The 13,665-nt window shown below is 36.4% G+C and overlaps 1 protein-coding gene across 3 annotated transcripts in view; it reads left to right on the top strand.

Annotated features, from left to right (window-relative positions):
- Positions 1–13,665, top strand: part of LOC117435654 (copine-4) — a 193,013-nt gene that overhangs the window by 163,459 nt on the left and 15,889 nt on the right. For 2 of the 3 annotated variants that reach the window (XM_059013133.1, XM_059013139.1), the window contains 2 exons: positions 9,332–9,391; positions 10,545–10,678. In XM_059013133.1, the coding sequence (XP_058869116.1) occupies positions 9,332–9,391; positions 10,545–10,678 (194 nt within the window). Of the gene's footprint in view, positions 1–3,710; positions 3,798–9,331; positions 9,392–10,544; positions 10,679–13,665 lie in introns of all 3 variants that reach the window. The other variant, XM_034058993.3, reaches the window with a different exon arrangement.

Raw genomic sequence — 13,665 nt, 5'->3', positions numbered from 1 at the left:
TTGCTGATATTAATATCACCGTGTAACAAATATTTTTTTTTTTTTTTTGGTTCCTGGGTAGTAAGTGTTATTTCCTAATTGCTTATGCCTCAAAAGTATAGAAAATGGCTATTATTCCCCACAAACTTTGCTTTTGTGACCAGGACAGTGATATTTTGAAATTTACCTATTTTCCAGAACATTCCAGATAGATTCAGTGCTGAGTAAACTTGGAGTAACTTCTAGAACATTCTAGAACTTTCCAGTAATATAAATAGTAGTATAAATACAGGGGCCTTAAGCCCACCAGTTCAGTTTAGTTCCAGCTGCCTAAGTGGATACATATCTGCATTTTTCTGAGATGGCATCAAGAGGCTGCAAGCATCCGGCAGATGCATTTTGCTATGTCTGCGGCCAATTTATCAAGACAAGAGCGAAAAAGTACTCCGTGGAAGCATCTGCTAAGATGTGTGAGGCCTACAAGGCATATTTCGGCATGCCTGTCGGGGATCAAGACAAACCCTGGGCACCTCATTTCACCTGCGAGCACTGCAAAAAAAACTCTGGAAGGTAAGATGGACAATTGTTGCTCGAAATTTTATGTTATAAAATTTGTTAAATTAAGAAGATCCTGGAGTGCAATGAATTCCCCAAGAAGCTCACTAGTAAGGAGAAAGCGGCTTGGAACAGCTTTGTCGCAGTGGTTCGGGGCTTCCTGGGCAATCACAAGGCCGAAAACTATGTGGAGCTGGTTGAGACTCTGGGGAAGAACTACGGCACAATGGGTTGTAGGATGTCCCTCAAAGTCCATATCCTTGATGCTCATCTTGATAAATTCAAGGAGAACATGGGAGCGTACTCGGAGGAGCAAGGCGAGCGCTTCCACCACGATATACTGGACTTTGAACGCCGCTACCAAGGACAGTATAACGAGAACATGATGGGAGACTACATTTGGGGGCTGATTCGTGAAACTGATTTACAGTATAATCGTAAATCTCGAAAAACTACTCACTTCTAAATCTTTTGTAGTCATTGTTGTATTACTTTAGTATAAATACATGTTAATTTGGATTCATATGTTGTTTTTTTCTGACTTTATGTGAACGAAAAGACACAAATTCGCCTGTTTTCTCATTGGAAATAGGTAAATTTCAAAATATCACTGTCCTGGTCACAAAAGCAAAGTTTGTGGGGAATAATAGCCATTTTCTTTACTTTTGAGGCATAAGCAATTAGGAAATAACACTTACTACCCAGGAACAAAAATTGTGTTACATAGTGTATTCAGCTTTCATATCGAAATGTGTGTAATTACAAATAATTTAAACTCACATTCTTTTAATAATAAACATTTAGGTATGTTATGTCCCTGAATGACTAAAACATTTAGAAATAAATGCTGATTTGATAAAAAAAAAAAAGGCGATTCAATATTTACCAGTGTAGCTCATGATATACTGAAATCTCTTAGATTTCAGTATATCATCGACTCCTTTTGGTCTGGGGCAGGTAAATTTTATGTACTTGCTGCATCAATTTTTATTTATTTTGGTGCCTAAGGATGCAGGAAGTGGAAGTTCTGCCCAACACAACTGTACTCTTGTTAATGTATGTGCAGTGTATTGGTTGATCTGTACTGCCTGTAATATTGTCATGAATTGGCTGGGTGAGGGCTGGCATTTAGTGCTGCAACCAAATGGCACTAAGCATTGCAATGCGAGGGCGGGTGCTTATTGTTTCAACCTATCAGCACCAAGCATTGTCCTGCAATAGAGTGTTTACTTTCCGAAAGTCTCGTAGCAGCTGGTTAAGCTGTGATAACTGAGCTCAGCATTGTCTGATAAGCATTGTCTCTAGCATCCAGCACTACATTTAAAACAAAGCCGAACAAGGAATATTTTAACTGTTAATTTTCTCTCTCTCTCTCTCTCTCTCTCTCTCTCTCTCTCTCTCTCTCTCTCTCTCTCTCTCTCTCTCTCTCTCTCTCTCTATATATATATATATATATATATATATATATATATATATATATATTATAACATGTTGTACATGTTATTGTTTGTGTTTGTTTAGCACTTCCCTTTAATAAGCTGCATGTTAGAATTATAGCTACTGTACAGCATTGTGCAGAAATGCCACTGGAACTGGTCCCCCCCCAACTTTTAAACAGTTAGGGGCCCCTGATGAACAGTAATGCCAATTTAAGCTAATCATTAGCAGTGATTGGTAGATTTATCTGAAGTGCATTATAATAATCAAAATACCTTGAAAACGCTGAACCTACACTTAAGCAGGTTTTATAAGACAGTGTTAAGATATTAAAGCTGTGTTTCCACGTATTTCAAAACAAGGCCAGACCCAAGTAAACGTCGGAAGGCCGCGACATTCTGATTTGTGTTGGATTTTACAACTGCCACACATCAGGAACTAAACTATCTATAATGTACTGCAATGGTCGGCAACTGGCGGCCCGCGGGCCAAATCCGGTCCGCTGACCTGTACTGTCCGGCCAGCAAAAGCCTCCTTGGCAGGGATATTAAATAATAATAATAATAAAAAAAAAAATCACTTTGAATTTTTTTAAAGCTTAATTGTTTTTGTTCCTTGCGTTTCATATTTGCTACAATTGCGACCCCTACACTCAACATCGCAGAATGAAAAAAAAAATCCTTTGCAAAAGCTTAACTGCGTCATGGCAAATTCAATAAGGAAAATTACATTTTCCTTCTGCCGTCAGCTTTAGAACATTCAGAACTTGATCCCACTTTTGAAAAATTGAGGAACTAAATGCAATTAGTTTTATTGGAAACCGTCAGACACGTATAGGTCGGGTTTTTAAAGATAGGCAATACCCTCTTGAGGATTTCGGTGAGGAAGAAGTAAGAATACGACCCAACTAACAGATTAACCATGTTTGTTATAGACCAAGATCAGAATCGGATCAGAGCTTGATCGAACGTTTTTAAAATTGCTAAAATAATATTTAAATAAGCACTATACTGAATTTGGATAATTGTAACAATAATTTAATAAACTTTAAAACCTGCTTGCAGGGATATCCAAAAATATTTCTTTCAGATTGAAACGGAGATCATTTAACGTTGTAGAAAACATTAAGCAACAATGCATTTAAAAGTAGCTGTAGGTGGGTTAAATTATCTCTGAAAGTTTTATAGATCAACTCTGCAATTTATTTAATCAGTATGCACCCATAACCTTTAGAATGAATCTTATTATTATTATAAACACTGAACTGATTAAAAAAATAAGCACTATTTATAGATGTTAAATTGAACACTGCCATTGAAATTGCAGCTTTGAAGATATACAGGCCCTTTTCTTAGATGTTCATTCTGAACAGCAGGTGGAGCTGCAGCAAGCGATTACGAGCAACATGGCGTTTGATTCATTGTTGTCATTGTCCTGGTGCACTTTATCAGATGACAATCACACAGACCTTTGCCATGTTTGGCCATATTTAGTTTCACATCAAAACAAACCTTTCTCACAACACCTGCGGCCTGTGTGCCATACAGTTAAAACTCCTCACCCCCTGAGATTCCCCAAACACAGCCAGGGATAGGGTGGCATTCCTTCCCCCTCCAGCCTGCCCATGCGATTGAACCTGTCCCCCCCAAATATTTACTCATAATCGCCAAAGGTTTGTTTTGTATATTTATGTATCTTTTAATTAACCTGTTTTTTTGGTTTGTTGGTTTGTTTTGTAGGTGCAGTGGGAATGTATAAATCAAAAATACAAAGTCAAGAAAAAGAATTACAAAAACTCAGGAATTGTAATTCTAAACCAGTGCAAGGTAATCCTCTTAATATAATAGTAATATTTAAAATGTAATGTTATTAATTTAAAATACACACAGGCAGCAATTCGCTCAAGCATTTGGGATAATATAAAGTGATAATTTTTTTTATTGTATTATTTTGCTCATTTTTAATGAATTCTTAAACATTTTAAAAGCATACCTATGCTAGGGATGTTTTTTTTTAGTCTGCCACCGACATTACTGCACCCACCATTGCTAATATCTTGTACAGTGCCTATAGTAAGTATTCACCCCCCTTGGATTGTTGTGTAACAATCTGAAATCTTGATGCATTTAAATTGTATTTTTTTCCCTTTGATTTACACAACCTACTCAACACTTTCAATGTGTGAAAAAATGGGGGAAAAAAACAAATCAATTAAAAATAAAAACCTGAAAAGTCTTCATTAGATAAGTATTCACCCCCTTTGCAATGATATGCCTAGATAAGCTCAGGTGCAACCAATTGCCTCCAGAATTAAGTTAATATTTACAGGAATATTTAAATGGAGTCCATCTGTGTGCAATAAAAGTGGTTCACATGATTTCAGATTAAATACACCTGTCTCTGTAAGGTCCCACAGTTGGGTAGTGCATTCAAAGCAAAGATATTACCATGAAAACCAAGGAGCTTTCAAAACAACTTTGGGATAAAGTTGTGGAAAGGCACAGATCAGGGGAGGGGTATAAAAATATTTCAGATGCATTGAATATCCCTTGGAGCACAGTCAAGTCGATCATTAAGAAGTGGAAGGTATATGGCACCACCCAGAATCTGCTTAGAGCAGGCCGTCCTCCCAAACTGAGCAGCTGGGTAAGAAGGGCATTGGTCAGAGAAGCCAGAAAGAGACCAATGACAACTCTGAAGACCTACAGCGTTCCATGGCTGAGATGGAAGAAACTGTCCATGTGTCAAGAATAGCTCAGGTACTCCATAAATCTGGCCTGTATGGAAGAGTGGCAAGAAGGAAGCCATTTCTGAAAAAAGCCCATGTAAAATCCTGCTTGGAATTTGCAAAAAGGCATGTGGGAGACTCTGAAAAGATGTGGCAAAAGATTCATGTGGGACAGAGATTCATCTTTCAGCAGGACAATGACCCCAAGCACACAGCCAAAGCAACATTGGAGTGGCTTAAAAACAAGGAAGTGAATGTCCTAGAGTGGCCCAGTCAAAGACCGGACTTGAATCCGATTGAGAATCTGTGGCAAAACTTGAAGATTGCTGTCCACCAATGATCCCCATCCAACTTGACAGAGCGTGAACAATATTGCCAAGAAGAATGGGTGAATATTGCACAATCCAGATGTGCAAACCTGGTAGAGACTTACCCCAAAAGACTCACAGCTGTAATTGCTGCCAAAGGTGGTTCTACCAAGTATTGACTCAGGGGGGTGAATATTTATCTAACCAAGACATTTCAGAATTTTTTCATTTTTCATTAACTGTTGTTTCACAATAAAATTATCTTGCCTCTTCAAAGTGTTGCGTAAGTTGTGTAAATCAAAGGAAAAAAATCCCATTTAAATGCATCAAGATTTCAGGTTGTAACACAACAAACTGAAAACGTCCAAGGGGGATGAATACTTACTATAGGCACTGTAAACCATTTCAGCTGGTAAATCCTCTAGCAAAATCTTACACGTCCTTCATTTTTACATATGGCGTAAGTTGGCTAACATATTTGACCATGCTACTTTTTTGTTTCTGGAATATAAAGACCTAACTCATGTATCTCATATCTCAGAAATCATTTGAGTAGCTTTATATGTAAACTGTCCATGCTATATATGTTGATCACATAGACTTCTGACCTATTACATTGACATGTGCCATATCATGTGACTTTAACGTTTCTGCTGTACAATGCAGTACACTGGTTCATCTTAATGTTTGGTACACTGCTGTTTTCTCTGATTTTCTTACTTAAACTTTTGTTTAAAAATAGTGCATTCCCATCCACATTGATTTCACTCATAACAGTGATATAGATGATGCAGACCAGACACTTTGATGTTTTTTTTATGAATTCAAAATTGAATCTGATTTATAGTGTGGAGTAGTGGTTAGGGCTCTGGACTCTTGACCGAAGGGTCGTGGGTTCAATCCCCGGTGGGTACACTGCTGCTGTACCCTTGAGCAAGGTACTTTACCTAGATTGCTCCAGTAAAAACCCAACTGTATAAATGGGTAATTGTATGTAAAAATAATGCGATATCTTGTAACAATTGTAAGTCGCCCTGGATAAGGGCGTCAGCTAAGAAATAAATAATAATAATAATAATAATAATAATAATAATAATAATAATAATAATAATAATAATAATATATATATATATTTTAATAATCCCCCAAAATCTGAACCTCATTTTAGGTGTTATCATTTTGAGACACATATTGGCCACCACTTAACCCTTTGTGGTCCATTGTCGGACTGGGTCCGACATTGCAATTATTCCTCACAGGTCCTTTGTCGGACTGGGTCCGACATCATTATAGCAACGCAATAAACGGGTGTTTAGTCGTTTTTTCTCCGGAAAAAGCCGAGAAAACCATTCAATTGCCGAGTGGTAGCGACAGGAGCCGAGACAAGTCGGAAAAAAAAAAAAAAAAAAAAAAGGCGTATCTCATGAATAGTCATACATGGTATCAGGTATCAGATAACGGGGCGTTCATAGTAAACAAGCTGGCTGAGTGCGTCAGCGCACTGAAACTATCATGGACATTTGCAGAGCTTTTTTCAGATGTTATAGTAATAAAATAATGACTTGGATCGCATTATTGAGGAGTTTGGTGATAAAACGAGTGATCTAGAGATGATCGATTGGTATGTACGACTATTATTATTATTATTATTTATTTCTTACATAGCTGAACGCTATAGCAAACAAAAGGGTGGGGCGGGGCTGGAGATGCCTAGTGAGTGCTTTGTTGATATGCAGGGCCATTTAAACCCGTTTGACTGTGAAAAAAAATACTTTTAAACAGCGCGTATAAAATTAACTGCGCGTGTGAAAATTAATTAGACCTGGCGTGCCTGACGCGCGATTAATAAATGGACCGCAAAGGCACTCTTACCTGTCTAGGCGTTCCTACAGAGGCACTGAGTGTATGAAGAAAGTACATTTGGTGGTACTACAGTAATAGCTTTTATTTATACAGAATGCAATTAAGTTTGGTCATTATTCAAATATTCTGTCAACAGCAGATTTAATTTAAGTTGTAATTTAATAACATCAGTATGGTATTATATATACAAATGGATTTGCACACTAATTTTATTAATGGGAAAAGGTATTATATCACTGATTATAAATATGGGCTCTGATTTGAGGATTAAACTTGATAAAACCAATTTTTTCACATATTGTTGAAGTTGACACTCTTTGCACTGAATATATCATGAAAAACTTCCACCAGAATTGACAGATTTGTGATTAAACATTTACAGGAATGGGCTGTTTACTTTGATGGGAGTAATATTTGAAGAGCCCTGAACAGCTGCCACCTGAGGTGGAATTATTTATTGGAAATGCAAGAAAATTAATATTGAACGTGCATGTGCAGATGGCTTTAGCAGGAGGTAATGAGTGAACACTGACTTATTGTAATTGAGTGCTGTGTTTTTTGTTGTTGCTTCAGCTCAGGATCACTATTACCTTTTTCACTGCGCACTCCCTGCAGTCCTAACATTATATCACAATGTTCACAGTCTGACTATTTTAGCATTGCCAATGACAGAAACAGATTATTTCCTCCATGTCTTATTACTTTGTAAGTTGCTGAAATTCATTGTCTATGGTACTTCCAGATTTAGCCCCACCAGCTTCGAGTGTCTGTATGAGTAAGACAGCTCTGATAATGAGTACACATCCTCTGCACACCCCTAATCAATACCTTACAATTACTGAAAGAACAGAAAGAAAATAACAAAAAAGTGACAGTCCATTAGATGACAAACATATCTTTTGAAATAAATACGATAACAGCACTGAACCACTTACTTTCATATTTATGACTTTATTTTGTAGTGCTTTCCATTTACCGCTACTGTAAACCTGTTTTGCTGATTGATGCTTGTGATTAACCCTTTCATCCATGGTGACGAATTAAAAAAAAATCTATTTTGGTACTCTGGGTCTGGGTTAAATTAAATCACTGTTTTCTGTCTGTTTTTTACTGACAATAGTTGAATCCAGTGAAGCTGTCTCAACACCTGTAATTGGCTGATAGCAGTGTAGTTTGTGCTGCAGGTCACACACAGAACAAAGTGTTATTCTCAGTTGTGAAAACTGTTCAATTTTCCTTACATCAAGTCTTCCACCAGACTGCCCAAGGATGCCCGATAAATGCCTTTCACTCTTATCACATATTCTCACTTTATTTGCCAGACAGTTGATAACTGCAGGATCAGTGTACATAGCAAACATGGGTGCCTTTAAATAAGGTGGCCCCCTGTTTTAGGGTAAACAGTCAAAATAGAAATATGAAATGTATATATACCCACAGGGGTCAATATAAAGCACAACTGACTGCAATATTGACCTGTTTTCCCAATTGGTGAAATATTTTACACTGTTATCTGGTGTAAAATAAGAAATAGTTGTATACAGTAGTCTCCGCGTATAAGAACACCTCCTAAGAGAACACTTCGGGCAATGGAACAGCCTTTTGGTGAAAAAGATTTTTCCCATTGTAAATGCTCTGCAAAAGGAACAGGAACTTCGCTTAAAAGAACACCTTTTTGGCACCGATAGTGATTCGTTGCGAAGCGATTCAAAACTAATACAGTACTGTTTTGTAACCTGGTAACTCATTATCATCAAACTAAAATTCAAGTGGTTTATTCAGTCTTTTCAAAACTGACCGCTGGTGCATTTCTACTGAATGTAGGGGTGCTTTGTTCATTTAGTCTGTTAGTTTACTATTATAGTTTATTAACATGTGCTTGCCTATTGCTTTTCTCTTACTTATTCTGTTCATTTCATATGTTGTTGCACGTACGTCATGACAGAAGTAATAAATACATTTGTATTTATTAATTGATATTGTGATCAGCCTTGGCATATTGTGTCCAGTGGTCAACTCTGTCTTAGAGAACACTTGGCTAAGAGAACACTTACCTTGTTTCCCGAAGTGTGTTCTCTTAGCCAGAGACTACTGTACTTTCTTTTGCTACAATGTGGTGCTTGAAAAATCTGCAGAATATACAAAGAACAAAAAGATACAGGGACCAGAGATAAAACTGGTGACGCTAACAAGAGATAAGAGACATGATTTTAAAGCCTTGGTTAGCACTCCTTTATTTGGAATAAATCCAACATTAGAGCAGAAAAATGAAGACTACTGGTGCACCAGTATATATGTTTACAATGAGCTATGCTCCTGTAATCTCTCCATGTGAGACTATCCAGCATAACCATCTACTTCCCAACATCCCAATGTTTGTTGAAATCTTGGTACAGTATGTATTTGCCTTAGGGTGCATGGACATTACTAATAACGGATTTGTTGAATATTTTCTTTGCAGATCCACAAGATGCATTCATTCCTAGATTACATTATGGGTGGATGCCAGATCCAGTTTACAGTAAGTAAATCTTTCCTCGGTTTTAACCCATGTACAGTACTCTAAAGGAATCTAGGTGATAAAAGGATTCTCAGCAATCAATGTGTTCACAAACATTTTGCCTAGATACTGTCAGGAAAAACAACAGTGACAGTTAATAAAATATGTGCATATTTGTAGCTCTCTATTCATTAAGTGCAATTTGAAAAGGAGGACACAAGAGGCATGTTCCTCTTTGAATAATGCATCACTCACTGGAGATGACTTGAGGATTCTAAGTGCTCTGTATATGTGGAATTTTCATGCATTTCAAGAACAGACATATTTTTTTAACCCTTTGCTCTGTGCCACAACTGTTTAACAAATACAATGTTGCTATGTAATCTGCAATCAAGAAAGTGCTAGTTTTGCAATTGTGAATGAAAATTAGCTAAAATATCTTATAAAAAAACGGAATACGTTGTACGTTAGTGTCTGTGTGCTACTATATGTACATTTTATGGAAAATGTTAAATGCAGTAATGATATGCAGTTAACTTGGGCTAAAGCTATTAAAATCTTAACAATGACCAAAGCAGATAAACGCATGAATCAGAGGGTTATTTTCGAAAAATCCCAAAGATCTCTAGATATCATGATGTCCACAAGCTTATATTATAATGCACATAGTTTAAAATATATACATATCTCCTTTTAATAGCCTTGCAATTTCCTGTGTTCATTTAATAGGATTAAAATGAATACATTAATAGAGCAAATGGAACTACAATGGATTTGAGTAGTGATAAGAGTACTGCTAAATCTAGATTAGAAAGTTATTATTTTTTAGTTAATTGTCAGGTGGCATTGGTTATAAAAAGATAATTGCTGTTTTCAGACGATTATAACTGGCATAAATTAGAAATGAAAGTGCAGTGAAAACAGATGCAGTTGCTCTAGTGGCTGTTCGATTGACCTTTATGTAAAGCAGTATTGGTTGGTTTCACAGACCCTGATTAGTACAGTCCTGGACTACCCAGTGTTAATTTAGGTAAGGTAAACCAAGATTAGCGCTAATGTGGGTCTGTGAAACCAGTCATATATGCTTGAGTGTCTTTATCCTGAATGAAATTATGCACAAATTAGAATTAGATTGATGGTGTACACCAAATGTGATTAATGCTTGTTTTTCTAGGTAGCTATAGATTTTACAGCTTCAAATGGAGACCCACGCAACAGCTGCTCGTTGCACTACATCCATCCCTACCAGCCTAATGAGTATTTAAAAGCATTGGTTGCTGTGGGGGAGATTTGCCAAGATTACGACAGGTACGTTTAAAGAATTTTTAAAGGTGTGCTAACCAATGCCTTCAATATTTTCCATTACCTCTTATTAGATTTATTAACATAAATGTTGGCTCCTTTTTAAAAAAAGCGTTTTAAGTTTATTCAGGTTGTACAATGCAAAAGAGAACCTTTTGCATCCTGGTATCTTTGCTCTAGGTCACATGGTCTGGTTGCAGTTAGACGTGGAGTGATTTTTAACTGTATCAGGTACTAGGAAGCCGAAGCAACACTTCAGCGATAGTGTTATCTTTTAAAATATCTGTATGTTCCATTACAAATAAACTAAAGATCTTCAAGAGAAGTAGGACCAGTGATAATATTGCTGATTATAATACACAGTACTGTAATACATCATGTAAAACCTCAGTTAGAACTCTTTAATTGTTTGTAAATAAAATAAAACATATTTTTAAAATTATTTTATTAACAATTACCACTTTAAATGTGGGGTAGTATTTCTTTTTCTTTTTTCATGTTTGGTGGATTTGAGAAGCCCTGGGCTTTGCTTCTGGTAATAGGTTGCTTGTGTTGGTTCCAGCTGATATATCAGAGATGATCACTGGCCAGTCATGACATGCTTCTCGAGTTGCCAATGAGTAGGAAATATGTGTTTACCCCAATCAAGGAAACAGTCACTTGGGGATATTAACTGGCTAAGATTAAGCAATACACTAAAGATTGATTTATTCACCAGCCACTTACACAATCAAAGATGGGTTTGACCAAAGTATATTACAACATAAACAGTAGATCAATACAAAATGTTTCACACAGTTTACCACAGTAAATTTGCACAGACATGTTGTAGTTTTCCAATGGTTATACTATGCATTATTATTATTATTATTATTTATTTCTTAGCAGACGCCCTTATCCAGGGCGACTTACAATCGTAAGCAAAAACATTTCAAGCGTTACAATACAAGTAATACAATAAGAGCATGCATGTACCTACCTCTCAGGGCTTCACCTTGCTTGGCTGTAATTTACCATGCTTTCACTATGCTTCGTTACACTTTCATTACACTCATCTCTTGACTGACATAGGCGTTCTTAAGAAGATCAGGTATCTGACTAAAGCTTTGGTATACAGTGAATCTCCTGTTAGCTCTGCTGCTCTTGTCTACTAACATACACATACACTCAAGGACCCTACCTCTAGCCTCAGTCAGAATATACAGTGTATCTGAAAGCACAAATACTGTATGTGTATAAAACAAAAGCATATGTTACTTAATGTATATTTCTGGCTTCAAAACTAAACTATAAAAAATAGATTTGGTGCACCTGAACACACCCGGTCATGCTATATCCTACTATATACAGACTATATACAGTATATCCTGCAATAAACCCATCATCATAAAGTGTATATACTTTTCAAACTCCAGCAAAGCTCATCTTCTAGCCACTACTGAATGAAACTGACACCAACCAGTAATTTCAAAAGCAGAGCCACCCTCTCACCCTCCTTTTAATGTTCAAGGCAGCTTGACATAGTCCTGGAACAGTAATAATAATATTTTGACATTTTGAAGAGAGCTTTAAAACAGACTTTAAAGTTATAAGTGTAAAAAGTTGTCAGGATGTTAACAATGAAAAGAAAAATGACAGGTACGCTATTTAAACAGTTGTATCAACACGTGGGGGACATGTAACACTATATTTATCGGAACCCTCTTTAATGCGCTCATCTGGGTTATGAAATGATTCTTAACTTTGCTTCTTTCCACTAAACAATAGATGTTAATTTTAGGGTGTCAGTTAGGAAAATAAATTGAAATCAAAAAAGTAATATTGTTAGTAATACTAGTACAGTAGCTAAACCCTGGTAGTCTGAATTGACCCATAATCTAAAAAAACTATCATAATGAAATGTAAGCAGATCGCGACTGTGAAAAACATCATTACAACTTCATCATCACAATCCAATAATAAGAATGTTAAAATCTTACAATGTGTGCTGCACAGCCATAAAAAAAGAGTATGTATTGCTGATTCAGTTTATCGGCTTCATCCTGGGCTTAATTTTCCATTTGTTATACACAGAAATCTATTCAAGTGACCTTGACTTTGGCTTAGAATAGCTTAAGCCAGTTTCCATCGATCAGTATCTCATGGCTTTGTTAGTAAATTTGAAACTAATATCAAGGGACAAATTCATGACACACTGTACGGTTCAGTGGTAAAACACCGCTTTTCATTATTTATTGTATTTTTGATCTAAAAATACATTGGCTTCTGACTATTCATATATTAGCTACACTCTTAAAAAGTGTTAACATTGACTGTGCTTGATGGCAGACAAACATCACACTGCACTGTGTGACCAATTTTGTGACCCATTTTCAAAAGTGGTTTCATTCTCACTGAAAATGAAAAATATTTGGTCCCCCCCTTCCAGCCGATAGTTTCATGCATAATTTTCAGTGTTTTTATTGGGAGTTGTAATTAATTGTTAATTATCATTTTACCAGTTTTATATGTTGATGTATCTTTTCAGGTCAAACTTTTTTGTTAAAAAATGTTCAAACACTGTTGAAATCTATAGGACAAAGATCAGCAAAATGACAGAAAATGTTATCAAAACCAACAAAGCCCAAGAAGAAATAGTGAACAGTCAGTCTTATCTTACGCAATCCTGCATTTATATTTATTATTATTATTTACTTCTTAGCAGATGCCCTTATCCAGGGTGACTTACAATTGTTACAAGATATCACATTATTTTTACATACAATTACCCATTTATTCAGTTGGGTTTTTACTGGAGCAATCTAGGTAAAGTACCTTGCTCAAGGGTACAGCAGCAGTTCCCCCACCTGGGATTGACCCCACGACCCTCCGGTCAAGAGTCCAGAGCCCTAACCACTACTCCACACTGCTGCCTGCTGCCTATATTTGCAAAATACCATATTTCATTTCTGTCTGTCATGAGCCAAGGTGTATAGACTCACCTCCAGAATTAC

The sequence above is a fragment of the Acipenser ruthenus genome, chromosome 3, assembly GCF_902713425.1.
Source record: "Acipenser ruthenus chromosome 3, fAciRut3.2 maternal haplotype, whole genome shotgun sequence".
Classification (NCBI taxonomy): domain Eukaryota; kingdom Metazoa; phylum Chordata; class Actinopteri; order Acipenseriformes; family Acipenseridae; genus Acipenser; species Acipenser ruthenus.
Note: the sequence above shows the minus strand (reverse complement) of the source record. Positions and strands in the feature narration are given on the sequence as shown.